General features: G+C 55.3%; 3 protein-coding genes across 8 annotated transcripts in view; 2 read left to right on the top strand and 1 right to left on the bottom strand.

The window, feature by feature from the left end:
• Window positions 1-714: 714 nt before the first annotated feature.
• LGI3 (leucine rich repeat LGI family member 3) lies at window positions 715-10373 on the bottom strand. The gene is made up of 8 exons (XM_017861149.1): window positions 10168-10373; window positions 9239-9310; window positions 8428-8499; window positions 8010-8081; window positions 7836-7907; window positions 5409-5578; window positions 5065-5229; window positions 715-2887 (listed from the first exon to the last, which is right to left on the bottom strand). The coding sequence occupies exons 1-8, from the start codon at window positions 10371-10373 to the stop codon at window positions 2070-2072; spliced, it is 1647 nt and encodes a 548-aa protein (XP_017716638.1). The 3' UTR covers window positions 715-2069.
• Window positions 10374-12513: 2140 nt separating this feature from the next.
• On the top strand, window positions 12514-18300 carry SFTPC (surfactant protein C). Of its 3 annotated transcripts, XM_017861101.1 has the most exons (8): window positions 12514-12825; window positions 12872-12975; window positions 13280-13649; window positions 15565-15659; window positions 16408-16566; window positions 16915-17037; window positions 17270-17380; window positions 18087-18300. In XM_017861101.1, exons 3-8 carry the CDS (start codon window positions 13589-13591, stop codon window positions 18276-18278), a joined length of 741 nt encoding a protein of 246 aa, XP_017716590.1. In that variant the 5' UTR covers window positions 12514-12825; window positions 12872-12975; window positions 13280-13588; the 3' UTR covers window positions 18279-18300. The 3 variants fall into 3 exon arrangements, with proteins under 3 accessions (XP_017716590.1, XP_017716589.1, XP_017716591.1); XM_017861100.1 differs by lacking the exons at window positions 12514-12825; window positions 12872-12975 and adding an exon at window positions 17734-17892 and having other exon boundaries at window positions 13509-13649; XM_017861102.1 differs by lacking the exons at window positions 12514-12825; window positions 12872-12975; window positions 13280-13649 and adding an exon at window positions 17734-17892 and having other exon boundaries at window positions 15549-15659.
• Window positions 18301-18746: 446 nt separating this feature from the next.
• Window positions 18747-26442, top strand: part of BMP1 (bone morphogenetic protein 1) — a 56047-nt gene continuing 48351 nt past the window's right edge. For 2 of the 4 annotated variants that reach the window (XM_017861096.1, XM_017861099.1), the window contains exon 1: window positions 18747-19353. In XM_017861096.1, the coding sequence (XP_017716585.1) occupies window positions 19206-19353 (148 nt within the window). In that variant the 5' untranslated portion in view covers window positions 18747-19205. Of the gene's footprint in view, window positions 19354-26156; window positions 26355-26442 lie in introns of all 4 variants that reach the window. The other 2 variants (XM_017861098.1, XM_017861097.1) reach the window with 2 other exon arrangements.

The raw sequence follows: 26442 nt of genomic DNA, 5'->3' as shown, positions 1-26442 counted from the left end.
GGAGAATCGCTTGAACCTGGGAAGCAGAGGTTGTGGTGAGCCGAGATCGCGCCATTGCACTCCAGCCTGGGCAACAAGAGCGAAACTCAACTAAAAAAAAAAAAAAAAATTCAGACTGAGAAGCGGGTTGGCGGGGGCTGGCAAGTGACCCAAGACAATGGGTGACGAGGAGGGTTTGGACAAAGCTTTGAGCTGGGAAAGAGCAAAACAAAAAGCGCCCAAACCTTTGGGACAAAGAATGGAGAGGACTTGGTGGCTTATGAAATATGGGAGAAGAGAAATCCAGATGTCACCTAGGACTCCCAGGTCTCATCTGGGTGGATGTGGTGGCAATGACAGACATTTGCCCAGTGGAGGAACAGGGATCCGGATAAAAGAAGAGGGACTGCTGAGATCATCCTCAGCCCCGCTGGTTGGAGTTGGCCTGACAGCAGGACAGACTCAAGTCTTCGTGGGTGCCCGGACTATAATCTCCAGGAAGGAACACTAGCTGTGAGTCAGCCCCAGGTGCTGGAGACTCATCACGCCAGCACCAGAGTGTCATCCCTGGGAACTCCTGACCCCAGCCCCAGCTGACCTTGGGGATGCCCACGTCTCAGAAAGAAGGGAGCCAGGAGGAAGAAGGTCTGGAAGCCATTGCCAGGCTCCCCGTGGGTGGCAGGGCAGGCAGGGCCAGGCTCCGTTTTCAATGAAACATTTTGATGACACCCGAGAGCCGGTTATGGGGAGGGAGCTTTTTATTTGAAGCAAGTGAATCATAGCATTGCCCCCCAGTACCCTGGTATCCTGCCACAAGGAGCATCACACCATTTGGGCACAGGGCAGGGCCACCCCAGCCCACTCCCTCTCCACTAGCTTGGCATCTCAGCAGACAGCAGAGGGCAGCAGAAGCTAGGCTCGTGGGGCCCCTCCCACCAGTCCCCACCCCGTCCACTGAAAGGCAGTGTTCCTGGGGGCCTCTGTGGACTGGGGGGGCCAGGGCTACAACATGCCCTCAGGCCAAGCTCCACTGTGGGCACCCTTGCAGGTAGCTCAGCCAGCTCTTGTAGCTCGGCCAGCTCTCTAATCCACCCAAGAAGCCTGCCCAGCTCGGGGGCCACATCCCAAAGACAGGGTGAACCAGGGGACAGTCCAAGCCTGAGAAAGCAACAGCCACAGGAAGGAAGGCAGAAAGGCTTTCAGTTGAGGGGGGGGTCTTCCATCCATGGGTGAGCTGGGATTCAGGGCCATGAAGGAAATGAGAAGGAGAACAGAGACAGACACCCCTGGCAGCTCTCCGGGGCCGCTTTTGCTGCTGTTGTTATTGCTTCGGGCAGAGGGGCTTTGCCCCCAGGAGGCCAAGCAGGCCCTCAGAAGCTGGCACCACCATTCTCATCCTTATCAGTTCCGGGGGGGGCACGCTGGGGGTGAGCAAAGGGGGCCCCCTCCAAGTAGAGAGGCAAGGTAACAGGAGAGCCTGGTAGGCAGTGCTGAATCTGCTTGTATGCACACGTGTCCTGACATGTTTACAGACAGACACCGAGTGCAGACCGGGCGTGTGAGTGTGTAACTGAGTGTGTCTGTCCGCGTCCATGTGAGCATGCAGACAGGTTGGGGCAGGGGTGAGTGCCCCTGGGGAAGCATGACAGATATGGCTGTGGGCTACAGTGGGGAGCAAGAGCAGGTAAACAATGCCTGGAGCACCAACAGGAAAGACCACAGGGGTAGGAGGAGAAGCACAAGGACAGGAGGATGCGCCCCCCTCGCTCCCAGCACCCTGCACCACTCATATGCATAAGACAGGGGGCAGAATGTGGGGAAGGCTGCAGAGGAGGGGGGGCTATGGTTGGGGTCACAGGAACTGGGCGCTAGGTGTCCCAGGGGTGCCTGGTGTTCATGCTGATTGCAGTGATGATGCATGTACTCCTGGGCCAGTCCATGGGGTGTGCCTGCACACTGGGCATGTGCAGATGCAAGGGCATGGATGTAGGCTGGCCTCGCGTCTTCACACGGGCACACGTGGTGCTCACAGAGGCCCCTACCCATCCTCCAGTGGCCACCCTGAGGAGCCCAGAGGCCTCGGCACCCCCCTAGGCACTGAGATCCACCACAATGTGTCTATAAACCAGCGTCTGTCCCTTGAAACTAGGGGCCAGGAGTAGCTGGGCATCCCCAGCAGGCACGTAGCAAAAGGCCCGAGGAGCCTGCACAGCCAGCTCCTGGAACCGTACAAACTTCTGTCGTCCTTCATCCCACTGGTAGATCTGGGTGAAGGAGAAATCGCTGCCCAGCGCCAGGTAGCGGCGGCCACCCACAAGGAAGGGCTGCAAGGCCAGTGAGCCCCGGGAGGGCAGGGCCTGCACCTCCGAGAAGCGGGAACCCTCCCAGCGCAGGATCTTGGAGTCACCGATGTAACGGCTGAGGCACAGGTAACTGTCGCGGCCGGCACGAAAGTGTTTCACAGCTTGGGCATCAGGTACCTGAGTCACCTCACCCTGGGCCACAAACTGCTTCTGGGTGCGACTCCACTGATAGATGACCGGTGCCTGGGAGCTGCTGGACACAATCAGCCGTGGCTTGCCCTCGCCATCCACAAACTCCAGGTCGGTGTCACGGTGCCAGGGGTGCAGCGCCTGGTGGGAGTAGAAGCCATTCTGGTGCCAGCGGTAGAGGCTGGTGGCGCCTGCCTTGGAGCTGTCGGCCACGGCAAAGTACCAGTCGCCGTCGATACGGAAGGCTTCTAGGTCATTAGGCTTGCGCACACGCTGTGGGTCGATGTCCTGCAGCTTTGTGAAGCGCGTGGTGTTGGGATCCCAGTGGTAAATGTAAGAGCCGCCAAACAGCTGGGCCACGACCACATACAGCTGGCTGTCCACCACCATCGGCTTGCAGTGCACTGCAGAGGGGGCTGTGCCAGGACAGGGGCAGGCAGCATCAGGCAGGCTGGCAGCTCCCACTCCATCCCACCCCCTTGGAGAAGGCCAGTCCCTTCCAACCTTGGGCCAGGACTAAGACTCTGCGCTATACCATTCCACCCACACTGAAGTTCATCCACTGAGCGCTCAATGCTTTCCAGTTGTTTCACAGCTAATAACCAGTTTTAGTATCACCCTTGTTCTGCCCATACCCCTAGGGTTCAAATATAAGCTGATACAGCACAAAATAGGTGTCCCTTGATAGTGACTCGTTGCTTAACCGTAATGTCAGTTATTGAATTTGTATTGTGTGCAGTCACTGTGCTGAATGTAAGCACATGTTAACGTCGATGAGGAATTCATCACTCTGGAAAGGACCCTGTGATTTTGTCCGTTTCACACAGAAAGAAACTGAGGCTCAGATAGAGCAAGTGACTTGCCCAAAGCTACCACACTGGCAGTGGCCAGGCAGGGAAGGGAGGAAGAATTTGAGTGGATCCACAGAGGGGAGAGGAATCTTAAGTATACCCAAGACACCTTGCTGTTTGCATCACAGCGCATGAGAACACATCCTCCCAAGAGTTCTCACTTTTGAAAGGGCTTTTATGTACAAGAATGCATGCCCATGGGCACCTGTACTCACAATCAGCTTCATCGGAGCCCTTCTCGGGCACCAGGCACATCAAACCACACACTGCTCACCTGTCCTGGGGTCTTCAGCTGCTGCCCAGCATCTCCACTTTGACATCCCCAATTCACCCCTCTTTCCTTCTCACTACAACCCCACCTTTTCCCCCAAGAGAAATTTGTGTAGAGCCTCAGGCTCTGGCAGTCACTGCCTAAATCCCTTCTTTGGAGCTTGGTCTGCCCTGCCCAGATGCTAATGATCCCCATGCCACACCCCAGCTCCTAATCCTCCCTCAGACTCTCCTGGCCCACACACACACACAAGCACCTCAAACTCAGTCACGACTCACAACTCACAATTGAGCTCCATACCGATCACTGAGCCTGCCCTCCTCCTCCTCTGTTCTTGATTTCAGCTGTGGCTCCACTAGTCTCCCAATCCAGAAACCTGGCAGTCATCCCTAACACCCTTCTCTCCTCCACTCACCCTTCCCTGATCAGTCCTCAAGTCCCGACAGCCTTCCCTTCTACTTTCTAATAGTGTGTATGTAGATTGGTGTTAGTTCCTCCTTAAATGTTTGATAGCGTTCACCAGGGGAGCTCTCTGGGCCAGGAGGTTTTTTTAGGGGAAGGTGTTTTGTTTTTGTTTTTTTCTTTAATACTGACTTCAAGTTCCTTAATGGAGACAGGGCAATGTAAGTTTTCTATTTTATCTGGTGTCAGTTTAACCCTTCTTTCTAAATATCTCCCTCCATCCCCACTGCTACTGTCTTGTATCCAGGCTCCAGCACCCCTCTAGCAGACAGGCACATATCCCCCTGCTGTTCTGCCCTCATGTCTGGCCCCACACCTAGCCTTTTTCCATGCAAGAAGCTTTCTAAAATGCAGACTGGATCACACATTCTGCCTAAACCCTGTCAATGAGCTGGTACGCATGAATATCTGGTTGCCACTCCCCACCTTGAACCTTATCCCTTGTCATACAAGCTGCTTATGATTTGCACACATACACACAGTCACATACTAAGTTATTGCACACCTCCTTGACTTTGTTCATGCTGTTCCCTCTGCCAAAACACTCTTTCCACTTTTTTTGCTCCTAGCTAAGTCTCCTTCAGCTTTCAAGACTCAGTTCAAACTCAGTAGATCCAAAACTGCTCAATAGTCACTCCTGTCTCCTCCTCATTTCCCAGTCCATCTAATTATGTAAGCCAGAAACCTGGGGATCACCTCTGAGTCCTCCCTTTCCTCTCTCCTTCAAGACTCAGCTTAGGTATTCCCCCTCCACCAGGAAGCCTTCCCTGATTGCCCAGGGTAGGCTTGTCCTTTGTGCTGCTAGAGCATCGTGTTCATATCTCCCTCTTAACACCTGCCTATCATATGGATGTTATCTGTGTATATATTGGCCTCCTCCCAAAGACTGGAAAGTTCTTGTGGGCAGAGGGTATGTCTCATCTATTCCTCTACCTACAGGAACTTAATGGGGTTGAATGACGGAGTCCACTCCCCCCTCCCCCTGGCAAGGGCCAGCAGAACCAGGTACCTGGGATTCTGTCATAGTCTCGAAGCTGCCGCTCGACATAGTCCCACTTCAGGATGGTGCAGGCACTGACACCTGGCTGGGCCAGAGCCAAATAGAGGTCACTGGAGTAGAGAAAGGGCTCAGCTGACACTGCTGGGAAGGACAGGGTCTGGTACAGCACAAAATCTGCAAGATGAGAGGTGTGTTACTGAAGACCAGAGGGAGAAGGGAAGGGCTGCTTGGGTGACGGTGGTTGCTTTACTGCTGCCACTGGGTGTCGTGGGGCAGGGTTGGGGGGGTTTCACACCTGTAAAGCTGCCTTGGGGTAGACGTGGACTGACACCCAAGGCAGGGGCACCTCCTACCCGTAGTGATGCAGTCGAACTCCCGCAGCGGCAGGTCCTGCACCTTGTGCTCCTGGAAGCGGGGAGGGCTGGCGCAGTAGATGGGCGCCACCGTGGTGTTGGTGTGTGCCAGCCACTCCACCAACCACTTCACCTTGCAGTCGCAGTTGAGTGAGTTGCCCCGCAGGTCCCTACATCATGAGGGCAGAGGAGGAAGGCACAGAGAGAGACAGGCTCTCAGGGCTCTGCCCACCCAGGCCCTCCAGGTTTTCAGAAATAGAGCTGGTCAAGGCTGCTGCGAGTCTTTCACATGCATCTTCGTATTGATTAGAGAAAAGTTTTCCTCTGGCTGGATGCAGCCCCATAGACACAGGCTTGGCCAGCAGAATATGGAGTCAGTTTCAGCCCTTGTTGACCTTTTTGGCCAGGTTGGCTTTTGCAGTATGCAACCTGAACAGCAGTACGTTGCATCCCTGCTCCTCTAAGCCTCCCACATTCCAAGGCTTTTATTTTCTTATAAATAATGATAAATGAGTGTGGCTATGCTATATACTACTATATGCTATATACTACTTACTCAAAACTTTCAAACTCTCCTCCCCCTGATTGGACTTTAATGTGGAGTCCAATCAAATATAAATTTAAAAAGCACAGGCTGGGCGTGGTGGCTCACACCTGTAATCCCAGCACTTTGGGAGGCTGAGGTGGGTGGATCGCAAGGTCAAGAGTTTGAGACCAACCTGGCCAACATGGTGAAATCCCATCTCTACTAAAAATACAAAAATTACTCAGGTGTGGTGGCACACACCTGTGGTCCCAGCTACTTGGGAGGCTGAGGCAGGAGAATTGCTTGAACCCGGGAGGCAGAGATTGCAGTGAGCGGAGATCACCCCATTGCACTCCAGCCTGGGCAATAGAGCAAGACTCTGTCTCAAAAAAAAAAAAAAAAAAAAAAGCACATGTTGGCCGGGCACAGTGGCTCACGCCTGTAATCCCAGCACTTTGGGAGGCAGAGGCGAGCGGGTCACCTGAGGTCGAGAGTTCAAGACTAGCCTGACCAACATGGAGACACCCCGTCTCTATTAAAAATACAAGTATTAGCCGGGTGTGGTGGTGCATGCCTGTAATCCTAGCTACTCGGGAAGCTGAAGCAGAATTACTTGAACCCGAGAGACAGAGGTTGCCGTGACCTGAGATGGCACTACTGCACTCCAGCCTGGGTGACAGAGCAAGACTCTGTCTAAAAAAAAATAATTTTTTTTTTAAAAAGTGCATTTTTTTGTTTTTTGTTTTTGTTTTAATTTTTTGAGACTGAGTTTTGCTTTTGTTGCCCAGGCTGGAGTGCAATGGCACGATCTTGACTTACTGCAACATCTGCCTCCCAGGTTCAAGTGATTCTCCTGCCTCAACCTTCCAAGTAGCCCAGATTACAGGCACCTGCCACCACACCCAGATAATTATTGTATTTTTAGTACAGATGGGGTTTCACCATGTTGGCCAGGCTGGTCTGAAACTCCTGACCTCAGGTGATTCGCCCTCCTTGGCCTCCCAAAGTGCTGGGATTACAAGCATGAGCCACCATACCCAGCCTTGAAAAGCACATTTTTGGCCGGGCATGGTGGCTCACGCCTGTAATCCCAGCACTTCGAGAGGCCGAGGTTGGCAGATCACAAGGTTAGGAGTTTGAGACCAGCCTGGCCAACATGGTGAAACCCCGTCTCTACTAAAAATACAAAAAATTACCCAGGTGTGGTGGCGGGCGCCTGTAGTCCCAGCTACTCAGAAGGCTGAGGGTGAATCACTTGAACCCAAGAGGTGCAGGTTGCAGTGAGCCAAGATTGTGCCACTGTACTCCAGCCTGGGTGACAGAGTGAGACTCCATCTAAAAAAAAAATACCGGCTGGGCGCGGTGGCTCACGCCTGTAATCCCAGCACTTTGGGAGGCCGAGGCTGGCAGATCACGAGGTCAGGAGATCGAGACCACAGGGAAACCCCGTCTCTACTAAAAATAAAAAAAATTAGCCGGGCGCGGTGGCGGGCACCTGTAGTCCCAGCTACTCGGGAGGCTGAGGCAGGAGAATGGCGTGAACCCGGGAGGCGGAGCTTGCAGTGAGCCGAGATCGCACCACTGCACTCCAGCCTGGGCGACAGAGCTAGACTCCATCTCAAAAAAAAAAAAAAAAAAAAAAAAAAAAACACCATAAAACAAAACAAACAAACAAAAAAACATACACACATGGTGTCTCAGGCGCACTTTGAGGAAAAATCCAATTTGTAAGGCTACCATCTATATCTAACTCCACCTCCTCACCTTCTCGGGGGCCCCCGGACCCAAGCCCTCCCAGCTTCTCAAGACCTTATGACCATCCCAGTTCTGACTCCCACATCACTCCCTCCAGGGATGCACCCTCTGTGGCACTGTTGGAAGAGGTAGGACTTGGGCCTTACAAGTCATTCAGGATGTCCAGGGGCCGAAAGATGTCTCTGGGCAGTGTCTGCAGGTTATTGTTGGCCAGCGAGCTGCAAGAGAGACCCCCAGGTCATCTGAAGATCATGACCAAGGCCAAAGGCCACAGGAGAGGTGGGGCTTTGGTACAATGTGGATATGTGTGACGTACTCACAGGTGAGTCAAGGACTTAAGTCCTCGGAAGGTGAACTTGGATAGTGTCCAGATGTCATTGTTCTCAATGAAGCTGGGGAAAGCGGGAACTTGCCTCAGTGGTCACACAGGATGCCAGACCCCCAGCAGCACTCACCCTATGCCCCAGCCTAGATTTCAGCCCATGTCCCCAAGACAGGTTTCCAAATGGAGTCTGGCATCATCAAGCCATAGGGATAGGACATCAGGTAGGGTAGAGGCAAAACGAATGAAACGACCTTCTGCTCGGGTCCTGCCATCATGGGATGCAAGGGCTCTCACCTCCCATCACCTCCCCCTCCCATGGCATTCTCATCCAATCCCTACCCAGTCCCTCCGCCTCCCAGGCCTGGGGTCCCCCTCCCTTGTTCTTTCCCATTGCCCCTTTCCCTCCCACACACAGATACTGCAGGTGCGACAGTCCTGTGAAGGCATTGTCTCCAATCAGTGTAAACTTGTTGGAGTTGAGTAACCTGCAGAGACAAAGGTGGAATTAGAGCTTCCAAGGGTGTGCCTGCTGCCCCAGCCCCCAGCCCACTGCCTCAGCCCTGGGCTTCCCCAAGACCTGGCTGCCCATAGGGAATCCCTGGGCCACCTGGGCAACAAGGCCAGGCAGGAGCCTGTTCTGGCCCCAGAAGCTCCCAGGGTCCCTGTTGGCTCCTAAACATGGGCGGAGGCAGAGTTCTCTTGTCAAGCCAGCTCCTGGCCCTCCCCAGTGGCATCTCCTCTCCCTCTCCCCCACCCTCATTCTGTCCCACTCCAGCCCATCATGGACAACTGTCCCTCATGGACGGCATCTTGTAGAGTTGGAGACACTCCTGCCATCCCTTTCTTTCAGCCCCCAGCTCTTTCTGGGATCCGTGATTCCTGGGGTCACCTGTCTCTAAGATGGTCCCACAGTACCCACCTTAGGCACTAGCCCAGGTTATCGCACCCAGTTCTCTTGGGTCTCCAGAGGCACCAAGCCCATCCCCAGATCCCCCGTGCTTGGCTTCTCTGTGCCATCCCTAGCTGTCCTCCTGCTGCCCCGACTCCCCTGACTCCAGGCTGCCCCACCTTTTGGGTACATCCTATCAGAACAAACACAAGGGACACCTGCATCTTTGTCTCCAGAGGCTGCTTCTGTCCACTCTCCCTCTCCCCAGCCCAGGATCTGTTCCCTGCTACCCTCCCCACAGCTCCCCCAACCCTTCCACAAGGCCCTATCCATACAAGAACTGCAGCAGCGGGAGGTGGGAGAACGCTCCATCCTGGATCTCTGAGAAGGCAGCATTCACCAGGGTCCTGCGGGGACACCCGAGTCAGTACTGTGGGGTCTGCAGGGGCTGTGCTGAGGCAGGGAGAGGTGAACACGGAGGGCAGAGGCTTTTGTACTCACTTGCCCTGGAAACGCCCCATTTCACCGACCTTGGCCCCCACCTGTGTCTTTCCCTTCTCTTCCCAAACTCACTGCCTGCCTTCACCACGGTCCTCCCCTATTGCCTCTTGGGGCACCCATGGCCCCAGGCTCAGCTTCCCTCTCACGCAAGAAAAGGTTCCATCACCCACACCGTTACCATCATCATCCAAACACCCACAATGGGCTGGGTGCTGTTGAAAGATGGGGCATGGGGGTGGGGGCTGACATCCTGGTCCCCAAGGACTTCACAACCTCTCTGGTCCCACAGACAAGGGAAGCCCCAGAGGCTGGCTGTTGCAAGTGACAGGCTGGCCGGGCTGGGTGCCAAGTGGCTGGTCAGTGGCAAGCGTGTGCCCCATGCCAGGATGCTGGGAGGGCACAGCTCATTCCCACCTGCCCTGGCTGCCACTCTCCTGCCCTTGGTGTGACATCACAGGCAGGGGTCCACATGCTCGTGTAAGCAACCCCCCCGCCCAGGTCTGGAGCCCAGCACACAGTAGGTGGTGGTGATGATTCATTCTTGGTGGTGAACTCCTGCTTTCCCCACCCATGGCCGCTGAGGCTGCAAAGCTGCAGAACTCCCTACCCGACTGGTGCCTGGACTCTCCAGCCCTGAGGACCCCTGCAGCCCCCCTGGTCCCCACACTCTGAAGAGGGGGAGCGAGGGTTCTCCTGTCCTCTCCCAGAGCTGTCCTCGGCCTCCTCTCCCTCCCCACCCCCAAGGCCGGGGCTGGACACTCACAGGGAGATGACCTCCGAGGGCAGGTTCCTGGGCACTGCCTTTGAATCCACGCAGAAGGCGGTGTCCCTGGTGCAGGAGCAGCTGGGCGGGCAGGGGGGCGTCTTGGGGGGCCTCTTAGCGCTGACTTGCAGCATGAGGCAGAAGCCGAGCGCGGAGAGCGCCAGCAGCCCCGGCACCGGGCCCCGCCTGGCCCGCAGCCCCGCCATGGCGCCGCGGACCCACACCCAACCGCTCCCGACGGCTGGGCCACCCCGCCTGCGGGCTGGGCACCGTCCCGGCCACCGGCAGCTGCTGCACGCAGCTCCAGGGGCCCGCCTGGCAGGGACTCTTCTGCCCTCGGGCCGCCGGGCTGCGGTCCCCTCCCCCTGCTCGCTCCCGCGATCCGGCTCGGGAGAGAAGCGCGGAGCTGGAGCCGCAGCCGGGGCTGACCGCGCGGGGTGGATGCGGACTGCGGCGCGGGCGGCGGGGGCGCGCGCGGGGCGGCGGTGGGAGGCCCGAGTCTGGGAGTCACCGAAGGGGAGGAGTGGCCGCTGTGTGCCCTCCCGGGCGGTCTCTGGGGCCATCCGCGTGTGTGGCTGCGCGTGAGTGCATGCGTGTGAGCTTGTACTTGTGCCTTCGTGTGCTGGGCACGACCGTGCGCGCCGGGGCTCACCTGTCTCTGCACAGGCACATGCACACCCTGCCTTGTGGAGGCGCTTCGGGGTTAGGGATATCTGTGCTTCTGTGTACCTGGATTTCTTTGCATGGGGGGGACACATCCCCTAGGCAGCATCATGGGCATGTTGTGAGTGACAGACGCATATCTAAGTTAGCATGCAAGATTAGAAGAACAAGGGCGTCCTGGAGGAGTCTGAAGTGCGCTTCTAACTGAATTCACATGTTTTTCCACGCGCCGCTGAACAGAATGTACCTTTGTGTCAGCATGAGCTGAAAAGGGAAACGCAGCCTCTGGAGCTGGAGTGGGACTGTGTGGAATTCTGGAACATTTCTCACTGCTCAACCACAGCCTGTTGAAGCTGGGGAGCGCTTTAGATATTTTTCAATCCAGCCCTTTGTCTAACAAATGAGGAAACTGAGGCCCCCCAAAAAGAGGCTGGCTAAGTTTGCTATCTAGAGTGTTCTGTACTTTCCCTACTTAATCCTCTCAATAGTTTGAGGCAGGTGATAGTAATTCCCTTTTACAGACAAGAAAAGTGAGGCCTGTCGCACCAGAAGAAAAATGTATCAGCAGGGATTTCCGCCCACTGTGCCCAACTTCAACGTTCACGGTTGTCCTTCCATGCAGCGTTCTTCCAAGTGTAGCCCTGGGCCTCCTCTGTCTCTGAGGTAAAAACAATTTTCCTAATATTGTTAAGACATGATTTGCCCTTTTCACTTCTATGAAGTTCCAAATTTAAAAGATTTCTAAAACTGTAAAGGAGTGACACTTTCTAATTTTATTTTGCTTTGTAAAATAGTTTTCCATTAAAATGTGATTTATATCATAACATATAATGGGTTTATTACTGATATTTTAAATTCATATGTAACTAAATATGTAATTTCTCAATAAATGTCAACAGACATATCCCACATAAACAAAAGCTCTTTGGGGTCTTCAATACTTTTGAGAGTGTTAAGGGGTCCTGAAACCAAAAAGCTTGAAGACTGCTGCTCTATACCACGTTAGCTCCCCCGTAGCGGAGGATGACTGTCCTAAGAGCTCAGAGGCACGGGGCAAGGGGAGCCTGGCTGTAAGCTGCCTGGGCTTCTAGTCTTGTGCTCTTTCCACACCAGTCCAGGGAACCGAGACCACTGGCTTTAAGACGCTTCCCCAGCTGTCCCCAGACTCTGCCAGCAGGGGATTCTCTGGTCTGAGCTTAAGTCGTGTTCTCCCAGCCAGGGATGCCCCTGCCCTTTGATGTCTACTTGCTGCCACACATTTAGCTGCCCTCCCCATGCCAACTTGGGGGCAGGGAAGCAGTGGGGGTAGGGAGGTGGCTGGGGCAGCTGGGCAACTGTCCCCACCCGTCCCTGGCACGGCTCTGCCCAGTACACAAAGAGCAAAGTGAATCTTGTCCCCACCCCTGCAGCTGAGAGGCTGGAGGAGGAAACGGGGAGGCCCACACAGAAGGGGTGGCCACTGTGGGGCCGTCCATCACCCAGGGCTCTCAGAGGGGGTCAACCCAGAAACAGACAAAGAGGGTGAGTCTCGGCTGTATTCTTAGCTAGTGGGAGGTCCCCTAGAGGATGAAGTAGATGATGCTAATGATGACGACTGGATGTCATACCCATGATGCCATTAGGTCCTTATAATAGCATAGTGAGGTGGACAGCTAGTACCAGACCCATCTCACAGATGAACATACTAATGCCTAGCAAAGCAGAATGACTCACGCTGGGTCCCAGAGCTGGCCAGTGGAAGCACGGAGACCTCCACATACAGAAGGCATGGACTATTGACCACTGTTGGTATTGGTCTCATCATTGACTATCATTAAGTGTTGGCTGTTTGCATGCCTCCTGCCCAGCGGCAGGTTCAAAGAAGCCTATGAGAAGAGTGCTCCTTTCCTTCCCAGGGCCTGCAGTTGAGCTGGAAGACAGAGCAATAAAAATCACCCATGTAGCTGACAAGAACATTCATGTGTGCTGAATGGCAGGTGAAGGTGCCACAGAGAGGCTGAGGATTTCAAAGGGCACCATGAACTGGAGTGAGGTCAGAGAGCAGGTGCCAGTGGCACTTGGCCTGTTTGGGTGGGTGGCATTCAGAGAGATAGAAGGTCAGATGCAGGGTTCACACTTATCATCTCAGCACTTTGGAAGGCCAAGGTAGGAGGATCACTTGAGGCCAGGAGATGAAGGCTGCAGTGAGCTATGAAGCTGTCATTGCACCACTGCACTCCAGCCTGGGTAACAGAGTGAGATACTGTCTCTAAATAAATAAATTAATAAATGACACCGGAGAAGTGGAGAGGGATTGGAGGTTGGCTTTCACAGAGGGAGAAATGGCTTAAGCATTTCTCCCATAAGGAGAAAAGGCAAAAAAGTGAGAAGGCTACAGATAGGGCTTGTATGGGGGAGGGGGAAGGTAGGCACACCCAGCTACAGATCCTTCTGTGTTTCCTTCTCCAAGGAACCCAGGACCTTCACCTGGTTAGTGTGAGTGCTCCAGGAGGCGGGCACCCTCCCTCAGCCCTCAAGCAAAAATGAGTTTTAAGGAGAAGCAGCAGCAGCAACAGCAGCCACAGAGCTTATGACAGCTACAGCCTAAGGGCAACAGGCAAGAGAGACCAAGGATCAGAAAGAGCAGAGGCTTTTTCAAAGAAAGAGACCCCTCTCCTAGCACCCAGTGATTGTGGCAAGCCCCACCCACAGTGCCTGCTAAGAACAAGTCCCACGTGAGGACAACACGGCCCCCTGAGATGCCCACAGGGACCCCGAGATGCCTGCAGTGCTTGGCTCTCCCGCTGGCTGGCTGCCCACCTGGCTCAGGCCCAGTACGCGTGAGTCAGCCCATCAATCCCAATGTTGCCAGGATGATGGGGGCAGGAGTGGGGGCCCTGGGGGAGGGCAGGGGTTGACACTGCAGGCGAGCTGTCTCCTACATCTGGCACCTGCACACAGCTGAGGCTGAGCTGAGAGGACGCTTCTCTGGGCTCCCCCTCCTCCCGGCACCCCTCCCCTCCTTTCACTGTCCTAGGACACTCTCTGGCTGCTGGAGCCTTAGGCAAATATTTAAAGGGGCAGCTCGGGGATGAGGAGGGTGGTAGGAGCAAACACTTCCTTCCCTTTCTTCCTTCCTGCGCTTCTCAGCTTCTCAGGGGCTCTCAGTTCAGATGCCATGTTGTTATGCAACCTTGGGGCCGAAGGCCCTCCAGGTGGAGGGGGGAACAGGGGAACCTGCCAGCTCATGACCAAAGGGCAGGGCCCTGGTGGGAGGGGGCTGGGGCAGGGGCCAGGAACTGGGGTGGCATGTTAAAGGACAGGAGGCTGGTTGGGCATGGTGGCTCACACCTGTAATCCTAGCACTTCAGGAGGCCGAGATCACTTGAGTCCAGGAGTTCAAGACCACCTTGGGCAACATGGTAAAAACCCATCTCTATAAAACATGCAAAAATTAGCTGGGCATGATGGCATGCTCTGGTAGTCCCAGCTACTCGGGAGGCTGAGGTGTGAGGATCACTGGAGTCCAGGAGGTCAAGGCTGCAGTGAGCAGTGATCTCACTACTGCATGCTAGCCTGGGTGATAAAGGGGCTGTCTTCATCAAAAAAAAAAAAAAAAAGGACAGGAGGTTAAGGGAGCAAGCCCAGGCCTGGACTCTGCCACAGCCACCTGAGTTTAGAGGTGAAGGGACTTTAGAGACCACCTGGCCCAAGGAGTGAAAGGGGACCTGAGAGAAAGGGTGAGCCAGCCCAAAGTCATTGGCAGACTTGACCTGGTAAATACATAGAGATGGCTTTGGGGAAGGCACTAGGAAAGAGAGAGAAAAGAGAAGGAGACAGTCATGAAAGTTGATCGTATTTGGGTGAGTATCATTCTCAGGGCAAATTTAGGATCAGAGGATGTAGAAGGGGGAGTCTAAAGGGGTAGAGTGTAGACCACAGGGTGAGTGGGCTGATTTGAGGATGGGGAGACTGGGAGCCCACCAGTGACCAGAGCCAGCCCTGTGCAGGGCTGTGCGGACAGAAGAAAGCAGTGTCAGACCTGGAATCTGCCATCAGCAAAGCCTGAAATTGACAGACAAGCCCAGAGCAAAGAAGGAAGCACTGCATATCAGTAAGAGCTTGCCACCAGTGGGGACAGTTTCCAGAATCAGGAAAATAATCACTGGGGGCAAGTTTGAGGTTGGTACCAGATGTGTGGGAGGAGGCGAGGTGAGGGAAAGAGTGCTTGAAGTTGGAATTGGTCCTTGCATGGAAATGTACATTTATGAAACCCCCAAAACTGATGTCAAAGCACCTCCTGCCTTAGGCAGAGTCCTCTCTGAGTCTACAGGTGCTGCCTCCAGAACCCCCTTCCTGGAGTGCATCCCTATGCATCGAGAAATTCTGTTGGGAAACGTGATGGTCAGACCCTTGGCTGCCTGAGAGGTTCAGGCTGGCAGAAGAATACAGAAAGTCACAGGGCAGCAGGGGCAGGTGCCAGCAAGGAAGGCGGGCACGCCAGGAAGACACCCACGGTGAGAGGTGCAGATGGCCCAAGGGCAAGTTTGCTCAGCTCACCCAGGTTTGCTCTTGCTGGGGCCAAGAGGACTCATGTGCCGGGGCCAAGGGCCCTTGGGGGCTCTCACAGCTGGCTTATCTGGGCTTCAGTTCTGGAGGGCCAGGAACAAACAAGCTTCAAAGCCAAGGGCTTGGCTGGCACACAGGAGGCTTGGTCCTTCACCTCTGTCCTCTCTCCCTATGGACACATATAAGACCCTGGTCACACCTGGGAGAGCAGGAGAGGACAGCATAGCACTTGCAGCAAGATGGATGTGGGCAGCAAAGAGGTCCTGATGGAAAGCCCGCCGGTGAGTGTGGTTGCGTGTGTGTGTGTGTGCGTGTGTGAGTGTGTGTGCGCGTGTGTGTGTGTGTGTGCGCGCGTGTGTGATGGGCCCTGCCTCCTCTATCCTCCCTGGCCTGTTTCCTTATCCAGATCCATTCACTCAACTAACCTAGGATTGTGGTAAGTCAGGATGGGGGACACCAAGACCACTAAGCCAGGGACCCTTGGGGAGCTGTTCGTGGGCCGAGAGCCATGATAGGGGTCGATTGAAAGGGCCATCCATAGACAGCCCCAAGTCAGAAGCCATGAAAAACTTCAGAAGTCAGGGGACACTTCACAGAGAAAACGACACATGAGCTAGAGCCAGAATAAGAAGGAGCTCACCTGGCGGAGAATGTGGAAGGCATTCCAGGAAGGAGGGAGACTTTGTGTCACCAAATGGAGGTGATCACTTGGGGAACAGAGAGGGGCTGACCATGACTGAGATGCCAGGGGGCTGGGGGATGCAGCAGGAAGAGACAGGTGAAGCAGGCTCTCTTGGGTCCCTCAAAACTAGACCCTGCTTCTAAGCTTCTATGTGTCTATGGGTTTGTTAGAATCCAGGCCACTTCCTCCAAGAAGCCTTCTCTGATCTCCTCAACCCTTCCCTGTCCGTCCATCCCACTGGCCGTCCAGCCCCAGGCGGCCGTGGGAGGGTGTCCAGCTTGTGCAGGGAGAAGAGGGGACAGCCTCATGACCTCATGCCTGTCTCCCTGCCTGTCCCACCGTGTCAGGACTACTCCGCAGCTCCCCGGGGCCGATTTGGCATCCCCTGCTGCCCGGTGCACCTGAAACGCCTTCTCATCGTGGTGGTGGTGGTGGTCCTTGTCGTTGTGGTGATTGTGGGAGCCCTGCTCATGGGTCTCCACATGAGCCAGAAACACACGGAGATGGTGAGAGGTGTGGGATGGGGCGGCAGTGGGCATAGGACATGCCGGACAGAGGGGCTAGGTGGGATGGGCGATAGGAAACTGTCCAAGGGGAGTGGAGGGGAGGAGGCAAGGGGCACAGCTAGAAGGAAAGAGGCACAAACCAGGCGGCAACCTAGCCCAGGCTTTTCCACAAGGCCCCTGCCCCACAGCAGGACAGCCGGCTCCCTCCAGCACCTGGATCCACTCAGCCTCTCTGAGCTCTCGGGAAAGAGGGAAGCGCATTTGAGTACAGAGGCCTGAGTATGGGGATGGGTACCACAGGCTGAGTAGGAAAGGGGAAAACCAGGCAGCTCCATGCCCTTTCCCCAGGTTCTGGAGATGAGCATCGGGGCTCCGGAAGCCCAGCAACACCTGGCCCTGAGTGGGCACCTGGGTACCACTGCCACCTTCTCCATTGGCTCCACTGGCCTCGTGGTGTATGACTACCAGCGGGTGAGTATGCCCGGACCTCCTGACCCCGGGACCGATGACAAGGCTCTTCTAGAGCCACCCAGCTGGGCCACTTCATCCACATCCATCTCTCCCCCTCCTCCAGCCCTTTTGGCCTGAACCCCAGATTCTAGTATAACTCCCATGCCCAACCTAGAGGGAGGTGGCTAAGGACCTGGGTCAGGGAGAGAGCAAGGCAGGGACCCCCGAATCATCTCCAGCATTCTGTGCCTAGCTCCTGATCGCCTACAAGCCAGCCCCTGGCACCTGCTGCTACATCATGAAGACAGCTCCGGAGAGCATCCCCGGTCTTGAGGCTCTCACTAGAAAAGTCCAGAACTTCCAGGTGTGTGTGTGGGTGAAAGGAGTGGGCTGTCTCCCTCCCAGGGCTGCTGGGAGGAGCATCTGAATGGTGGCTATTTGTCACCTGTAAAGCACCGTTCCTTGTTGGCTGCCAGCTGACTGCCCCTCTCCCTATTCCCCTGCATGACTCCTTCCCTTCCCACCCCACTGCCAAGCTGCTGGGCTCAGCTGAGTCCACTCATTACCTGGTGGCTTCTGACTCTAGCACAGCCCCTCTTTACTGGCGAGGAAACTGAGGCTCAGAGAGATTGCCTGATATACCTGAAGTCCCACAATAAGGGCTGCACACGGAATACAAACTCACTTCCTAGATTCCAAATGGAATGCTCTCCGCAGGCCAAGCCCGCAGTGCCTACCTCTAAGCTGGACCAGGTGGAGGGGCGAGATGCAGGCTCAGCACCCTCCAGAGGGGACTCGGCCTTCCTGGGCATGGCCGTGAGCACCCTGTGTGGCGAGGTGCCGCTCTACTACATCTAGGACTCCTCAAGTGAGCAGGTGTGATCCCAGGGTCGCTGGGAGCGCTTGGGCCACCTGCCCGGGCTGTGGAGGAGCGCTCGCGCTGACCAGGCGCTGGGGCATCCACTGAAGCAGGGTCATCCAGGGAGCTCAGGGGAGGGGAGGCTCACAGACCGGTACTTCCCATTCCCCCGATCCTCTCTGTCCATCTTCAACATTCCTTTGCTTCACAGGGTCAGTGGAAGCCCCAAGGGGACAGGAAACGCCCTGGGCAAAGGGTCTTTTGCAGCTTTTGCAGACGGGCAAGAAGCTGCTTCTGCCCACAACGCAGGGACAGGCCCTGGAGAAATGGGAGTTTGAGGAGAGGATGGGGGCGGGCAGAGGTGGTGCCCCGGGGCCCGGGAATTCCTGCCACAGCAGAATAAAGCAGCCTGATTGAAAAGCAAAGGGTCTGCTTCTATCTTTCTGCAGGGCACAGTCCTGCCCTGGCAGGGGCCGGCCAGGAAGGGAAGTGCCTTGGGAGAGCAGAGTGGGGTTTGCCATTCTGCCTCTGTCCCAGTGCGCTGGGGGACTGGGTCCACGCCGGCGGGGGAGAGGGGCTCGCGGGGAGCCATCCACGGGCTTTCGGCGCCCTCCAGCGGCGTCTCCGGAGGAGGGAGAGACACCGAGACAGCAAGAGAGACAGAGAGCGCAGAGAGCGAGACGCGAGAGAGAGAGGGTCGGAGAAGGGGAGCGAGTGAGACGCCGGCGGAGAGACCGACCCGAGGCGGGGGCGCGGGGCAGGGGCGGCGGGAGGACCTGACAGCGTGTCCTGCGGCGGGGCGGGGCTCGGCGCCGGCGCCCGCGGGGAGCGCCGCTAGAGGAGCACCCTCGGGAGCGACAGCCCTCCGGCACCCCGGGGCCCGAGCTCCCGCCGGCCCCGCTGCCCCGCCCGGGCGGCCCGAGCCCTCCCCGGGCGCGCGGTTCTGCGCCTTCCCCGCCCGGCTGGCGCGCGGCCCGGCCCGGCAGAGCACTGGTCCCGGCCGAGGGCCGAGCTGCGGGCGAAAACCCGCCGCTCCAGCGAGCTCATTTCACCCCCTAAAAGGGGGGGGGGAGCCGGAGGGAGGGAGAGAAAGAAAGAGAGAAAAAGAAGGGAAGGGAGAGGGAGACGGCTGGAGCCCGAGGACGAGCGTGGAGCGGCGGGCCGAGCGGGGGGCGGGAGACAGGAAGGAGGGAGGCGAGCGGAGGGAAGGGGAAGAGGTCGGGGAGCAAGGGCGGGAGCGGTCGCGGTCGCGATCGAGCGAACGAGCGGGCGAGGGGACGCCCTCCCCTGGCCTCCAGTGCCCCGCTTCCCTCGCCGCCTCCCCGCCAGCATGCCCGGCGTGGCCCGCCTGCCGCTGCTGCTCGGGCTGCTGCTGCTCCCGCGTCCCGGCCGGTCGCTGGACTTGGCCGACTACACCTATGACCTGGCGGAGGAGGACGACTCGGAGCCCCTCAACTACAAAGACCCCTGCAAGGCGGGTGAGCGCCCCCCGGCCCCCCGGCAGGGGGCCAGGCGGGGAGGCGCGGGCGGGTTCGGGTTTGGGGTTGGGGGAGGACAGTCCAGTGTGGGAAGCCGGGAGCTGCCTGGTTGGCAATGCAGTGGGGAACAAAAGAACGAGGGGGAGAGGGAGGGGTTTGGGGACTTTTCGGACTGAAGTTTTGCTGCTGTTGGTGGAAGCTGCTGCTGCTGCCGCTGCCTCTCATCTTCCCAGAGGATTCCAGGGGAAGTCTCTTTGGGTCCCGGGAAAACCGGCGGGCAAGGCGGCTTCTCCTTCTGTAGGAAACTTTTCTGGCCAAACTCCTGTGCGTGTGTGTGTGTGTGTGTGTGTGTGTGTGTGTGTGTGTGTGTTCTTTCCCCTTCTCCCCCATCTCTCCTGTTCCAGGAGCTGGGTGTTTTCCAGCCTGTCTGGGCTGCCCTGGGGCTGCACATCTGTCTGGCTTGGAGCTGGGAGGCCTGAGTCTCCAAGGAGCAGGTCCCCCAGGCCACCACCCAGCCCAAGTGGAAGAAGAAAGTTTTGCCAGGGACTCCCTGAGATCGTGCTCTCTGGGTGTCCCGTGGTTTAACCAGTAGCTGCAGCTTTCTGGGACTTAGGAGACAGCTGTCAAAGTCAGAGAAGCCAGCCCAGAAGGGGGACTTACTTTTGTCCATATGTGCCTGGACACCCCTGCCAAGGCCAAGTTGGGGCGGAAAGAGAGAAAATACAAAGAGAATCCATATATTGTATATCAGCTTTGTCACCCCCGAGACACCAGAGGCTAATTAGCCGAGGTCAGGACCCCGGAGTGTGTGTTTGCCTGTGTGTGTGTGTTCTTTGTCTCTGAAGACCCTATGTAACCCTTTCACTCCTGCTGGGTCCAGAGGGGTCCTGCCCCTGGAGTGACCAGATGGCCAGGCACTCGGGCCATTTGCCCGATTGGATGCCCCTGGGCAGGCTGTTTGGGGACACACAGGGACAAGATATCAGAACTTTTCCTCGACTTCCTGCCTCTCTGACTTTGGCTCATCTCCGAATAGCCAGAGCCAGGGGAAGTGGCATAGTTCCTAGAACTGGACTGCCTGTGTGGGGCACAAGGGGCAGAGGGGCAGGTTGCTCTAGTCCTGGCTCTTGGGACCCTGTTCAGGGACTCTCTTGGGAGGATGGCCCACAGGCAGGAATAAGAGACCATCGGTTGGAGAAGATCAGGGCAAATCCCTCAGCCCTTCCCCCTCCACGCCTGCTAGGCTGCGGGTAAACCAGGACATTCGCTGTCATCTTTCTTGCTGGGTGCTGGGAGTGGGCACAGGGCAGAGTGGACTGCCCATGGACTTTGAAGGCAGGCACATCTAGCTTTCAATCTTGACCCCGCCACTCATTATAGCTGTACTACCTCAGAATGGTAATGATCATGTCTGGACTGCCGCTTTCACACCTGTAAAATGGGACTGATTATACATCTTCCCATAGAGTTGGTGGTAAGGGTTAAATATGAGAACATACATAAAACACTTAATAGTGCTTAACATAGAGTCAGAGCTAAATAAATGTGGGCTGCCTCCTCCCTGTTTTCTGTGCCTCAGACTCTCACTTCAATTTTTTGAGGAGTGTGGGATTGCTGCTGTCTCCTTGTGCTTCTTATCCATCAATCCATCAATATCTAATATGTGCTAGGGCCTGGAATGGATGTTGTGGGAGGCACAAGCTAGGACCCTGCCCTCAAGGAGCTTACAGTCCAGTAGGGACCCAAGACACCTACAGACAAATAACCAACGGCACAAACCAAGCCACACTGAGTGCCACATTGGAGAGTAGGACGCTAAAGGCTCAGGGAGTCTCCTACCCCTCTGCAGCCTGGTGGTGGCAGAGAAAAGTGATCACAGCAGGCTGGGAAGGTCTGGGGGGTCTTCATGGAGGAGGTGCAATTGGGGCCAGGCCTTAAAGAATGGGTGGGAAACCATTCTGATGTCTTTCCCTTCTTGTTGGAAATGGGAGTGATTTTCAGAGCAGCAAGAGGCTGAGGGCTCTCCCCCCAGTCTCAGGTTTCATGCTAGGGTGGGGCTGGCTGAGTTGGAGCTTCAAGTAAGGGCTCTGGAGAAAGCACTCCAACCGGGTGAAGTGAGGCTGGTGGGGCGCTGGGCCAGGCCTGGGGGCGGCTGAGAAGGCCCTGGGGCCTGACAAGACCAGGCCTTGGGTCAGATCAGGCCTCCCTCTGGGGTATGACTGATGCTTGAGATCTGCTGCCTACCTCTGGAAGAAACTCACATGGGCATTTCCTAGGCACTCACACCCACACCCCTGTGCCACTGTCTTCCAGCCACGGGCCCCTCAGCTCTGTTCTCCACGTTGCTTTCTCCTGCCTGGATTTGCTTCCTGTACCCTCTGCAGCCCTGACCTCCAGATGCTGGAGGTGATGATGGCAGGCATGCCTGTCTCTGCTTCTTTTCAAGGGCTGGAAGTGAAAGTTCCTTTGACTCCCACAGCTTACCTGTGACTTCTTGGGTTGCTCTGAGGGTAGCCAGGCCCCTTCGTCGGGCCATTACTGGTCAAGTTATGGTTGCCGTTGTGCTAAGGGCAAAATTAAGATCCTTGATACCCTGGAGAGGTTCCTGGACCTTCTGGGTGAGACCAGGACATTGGGCAGGAAGCCAAGCTGGTCTGTTTGTGTGCTCAGAGCTGGTGCACCAAACCCTCACTAGCCCTTGCCCAGGAAGATTTTGAGGCAGCCCTGATTTCCTGTATGTCAGGAAATCAGCCAAACCATGAAGGGGGTCCTTCTGCAAGATTCCCAGCACTGTTTGGCTACCCCGGGTGACTAGCCAGCAATCCCCTGGAGAGACCTTGGAGGCAGAAATTGGGACACAGTTGATGCCCTAATCAGAGAAGCCCATTGGCCTGACCCCACAGGGGTGGGGCTAGAAGCACGTCGCACACAGGGCTAGGTAGTAACCCTGTGCCAGTGTTAAAATGGGCCAGTGAGGCCCCTGCTGCCACCTCAACCTCATCTGGCAGCCCAGAGTCTGCAGGAGCAGGAGGGGGCAGCATATCCCCATCCCCACCCAAGGGGCCGCCTGGCCCAGGTTTGGACATCAGAGAGCCGCAGAGGATTAGGGTATACCCTCTGAGGTCTAGAAGTAATCTCTCCTGTCACCAGACCACACTCCCCCTCTAGACAGCTGAGTCACCCCACCCACCCAGGCCCCCTGCCCCTGAGTCATCTTCTTATTTCAGTGCCCCAAGCCAGGAGGAAAAAAACTTATACTCTCCCTGGGCCCTAGATGGGGTGGGGCGGGGCCCAGGGATTTCCCAGGAAGAAGGGATTCTTAAGAATTCTAGGCTGGGCGCAGTGGCTTATGCCTTTGGGAGGCCAAAGCGGGAGGATCACTTGAAGCCAGGAGTTTAAGACTAGCCTGGGCAACACAGCAAGACGCCCATCTCTACAAAAAACTTAAAAAATTAGCTGGGAGTGGTGTCATGCGCCTGTAGTCCCAGCTACTTGGGAGGCTTAGGTGGGAGGAGTTTGAGCTTGAGAGTTCAAGGCTGAGTACAGGAGCTGGAGACTGCAGTGAGCTATGATTGCGCCACTGTACTCTCGGCCGGGTGACAAAGCAAGACTCTGTCAAAAAAAAAAAAAAAAATCTAGTTTCTCTAGAGATTTGGGAAGAAGATATTGGGGTGGGGGGAGTAGAAGCACCACTCCTCAGGCCACTAAGAACCTCCTAAGGAGATCCAAGGGAGTCAGCTAATCTCTCTCTCTCCCGTCCCTCGCTCTTTGTCTCACACAAGTGCATCCCTGTCTATTTCTAAGTGCACCCTTGTCCTTTGGGGAGTGTGGCCCATGAAACACGGTGTATGCCTGCAGTTATTTGTGTGTTTAAAAACACAAGATCCTGCATGGGAAAGTGGTTGAGTGTGTGTTTGTGCACATGCGTGGGTATGTCGCTGCCTTGTGGGCAAGCATGTTCACCCGTGTGGGCATGGGTCTTCCTGAGTACATGCAGGCATGGGTGCAAACGTGCACCTCTGCAGAAGTGTTCACATGTGATGAAGTCCATCCACACGTTTGCAAGGGTTTGTGTGTGTCATCCCCCAGCTAGAAGCTTGTGTTTGTGCCACAGGACATGCATCAGTCTTGCACATATAGCCTTGGGGCTCATTACACCAGCCAGCTTCCTCTCCTCACTTCCCAAGGAGGGGATGCCTTGCAATGCCCTGGGGGAGAAGACAGTGGAGTCCAGAGGTTGACCTGAAAGAGTGAGATTTTTCCCAGGCCCAGGCACACAGATGGGCTCAGCCACAGTGCTCCTGGCAGGTTTACAGCCAGAAAACAACACAAAAAATTTTTATCTTGTGTCGAAAATAACTACTACCCTGACCGTGACCCCAGGGCTTCCTCTGAGTAAGGAGAGACCTCCTAGACTCCTTAGCATCCAGATTCCCTTGCTTCCCCAGAGGGGAGCTCAAAAGTACAGTGCCCCAAGGCCCAGCTCCTGCCCCTAAGGCTCTCCTGTCCATCTCCTCTCTCCCCACCCCCACTCGGTTCCCACGCATTCTTCAGCCATGACATCCTCACCCCTGGAGCTCAGCAGCCAGGGCCATGCCCTGCCCTGCCTTACATTTGCTCTGCCCTGGTTCTACACTGGCCCTGGACCCGCAGGCCAGCATAGTTCTGTGGCCTTTGCACTGGGGTTTCACTCAAGGAGGGGTGGGGGCAGAGAGTGTGGGTGAGACAGCATTCCCTGAGGAGGTCTAGGGCTGACTCTGAGCTTACGGGTTGTGTTGGGATAATATTAAAGGAGTGGACAGTGCTTACTGTGCTGCGTGCTCTATGCTAAGGGGTTCGTGAATATGTCTTATTTCATGTAGTAATCCTAGGAGACAGATTCTGTTATCTAGGAGAACATTGAGCCTTAGAAGAGTTTACATGGCTTATCAGCTAATAGTATCCAACCTGGGATTCCAAGACAGGTCTGTCTGACTCCAAAGACCTTGCCCTTTGCTCTCTGTCCAAAGGTGAGTCTAAATGTCCAGACACACCTGTATGCGATGATGCCTGTGGGTTTGGGTGTGGGAGCCTGCGGGTACAATGTCTGTGAAGGGTAAAACACGTGTGTCCGGGCATGGTGGCTCACACCTGTAATCCCAGCACTTTGGGAGGCCGAAGCAGAAGGATCACCTGTGGTCAAGAGTTCAAGACCAGCCTGACCAACAAGGTGAAACCCCGTTTCTACTAAAAAAAAAAAATACAAAAATTAACTGGGCGAGGCTGAGACAGGAGAATTGCTTGAACCCGGGAGGCAGAGGTTGCACTGAGCTGAGATTGTGCCACTGCACTCCAGCCTGGGCGACAGAGTGAGACTCCATCTCAAAAAAAAAAAAAAAAAGAAAAGAAAAAAGAAAAAAAGAGAGAAAGAAAGATATCCACAAGTCTAAGTGTGGAGGCATTCGTGTGGCACATGCACATCTATGTGAATGGCGAGTATGAACCCGCTGCTTCTTCCTTGGAGTGTACCTCCCATCCCACGTCCTTGCTAAGGCCACTCTTACATGTCACCTGGGAAGCATCTTCTATTGCTGTCCCATCAGTTGTTGAGCCGAGGCTACCTGCCAAGGATGGCGATTTAAGTAAGAGTAGCTTTCTCATGGGTTGAAAGAGATTTGGGGCCACTTATTGGCTGATGACCTTGAGTGAGTCATTGCCCTTCATAGGCTCAAGTGTTCTGATGTCTAAAGTCAGGGAAGGGGGCTGGAGCCTAGCCACTTAGGTTATCTCTCTCTGAGAGTTTCTAATGGGGCACTCCTCTGCAAGAGCATGGTGTGGAGTGTGGCTTACTGGGCATGTTGTGGGCAGGCCATTATTAAATTAATTAATGGGAAAGCACTTTGCCAATTGGAAAGCACCACAAAAATATCAACAGACATTTACATAAGGTGTCATTATCACGACTATTATTGGCTTGAGTTCAGAGCTTGCAGCTGGTTTGTGTGTGTTGAAGCTTGTGCATGTGTGTTTTTTAAAAACTGTGACTGTGTGTGTATTTTGTTGTGGATGTGTCTGTCTGAGTATCTATTTTTGTGTATATGTATTTGCAATAAGGATTCTAGAGAGTGCAGTGGTCGCTGGACTGGGAATGGGGAGGCCTGAGTTAATACATCCAGTTTTCCAGTGACTAGCAGTGTAGGTTCAGTTAAGTTGTTGCTTTTGGGACCTCAGTTTTCTCATCTATAAAATGGAAGTTTGGCCTCGATGACTGCCGTAGTCACTCCCACATTCTGTTGATCCTGTCCAGGTGAGGGTGTGTCTCTGGGCATGTATTTGCAAGCCAGAAGAATATCAGCGTAGCAATTCATTCATTTGAACATCCCGGAGTGTCTCCCGCCTGAAAGCGTAGTGCTGGGCGCTGCTTTTGTGTGCAAGGATGTGTGTCTCTGGCTTTGATGGCTCTGCACTGGATGGCAAGGGTGTGGATGCCACCATGTGTCCGTAGGAACACTAACCTTGGGTGTCTGATTCTGTATGTGATAAAGTCAGTGTGTGTGTGTTCACCAGTGAGGCCAACTGGGGAGGAAAAACCTGTGTAGAAGTCCTCAAGGTTAAAACAATTTGTGTAATGCGACCGCCAGGCCTGTATAGCGCTCTGCCTGGATGAGAAGCAGATGTTGCCGTGGGTGGAACTGCAGGGAAGCTGCTGTGGGTCCCACCTCTAGCCCAGCCTCCCGCCTCCCCCAGCCCAGCTCAGCATGCAGCTCCCATATGAGCGCCTTCCAAAGCGGCCAGTTCTATGGCCTCTGCTTCCTTTTCTACAGACTTCTCAAAAGGGAGACAGACAGTTCAGCCGGGTCTCTGGAAACATCCCTCCTCAGCTCCAGATATTGGAATCGGAATGGCCTTTTAGGGAGGCTCTCTTCCCCTCTGGCCTTTCTGCTTGAGCAGCCTAAGACTTGGAATAGGAATTACTTGAGAGCTGTTAAACTTTTTCCTCCTAGCTGGGAAGCTCCCGGAAGGTATCTTCATTTTATCTTCGTTTTCCAAAGATGCTTATCTGTTCTAATGAAAATTGGTGCAATTTTATTTCCTTTTTTTTTTTTTTTT

This window comes from Rhinopithecus bieti, unplaced genomic scaffold (genome assembly GCF_001698545.2).
Source record: "Rhinopithecus bieti isolate Rb0 unplaced genomic scaffold, ASM169854v2 scaffold_59220, whole genome shotgun sequence".
Lineage (NCBI taxonomy): Eukaryota > Metazoa > Chordata > Mammalia > Primates > Cercopithecidae > Rhinopithecus > Rhinopithecus bieti.
This window is presented reverse-complemented; position numbering and strand designations above follow the sequence as displayed.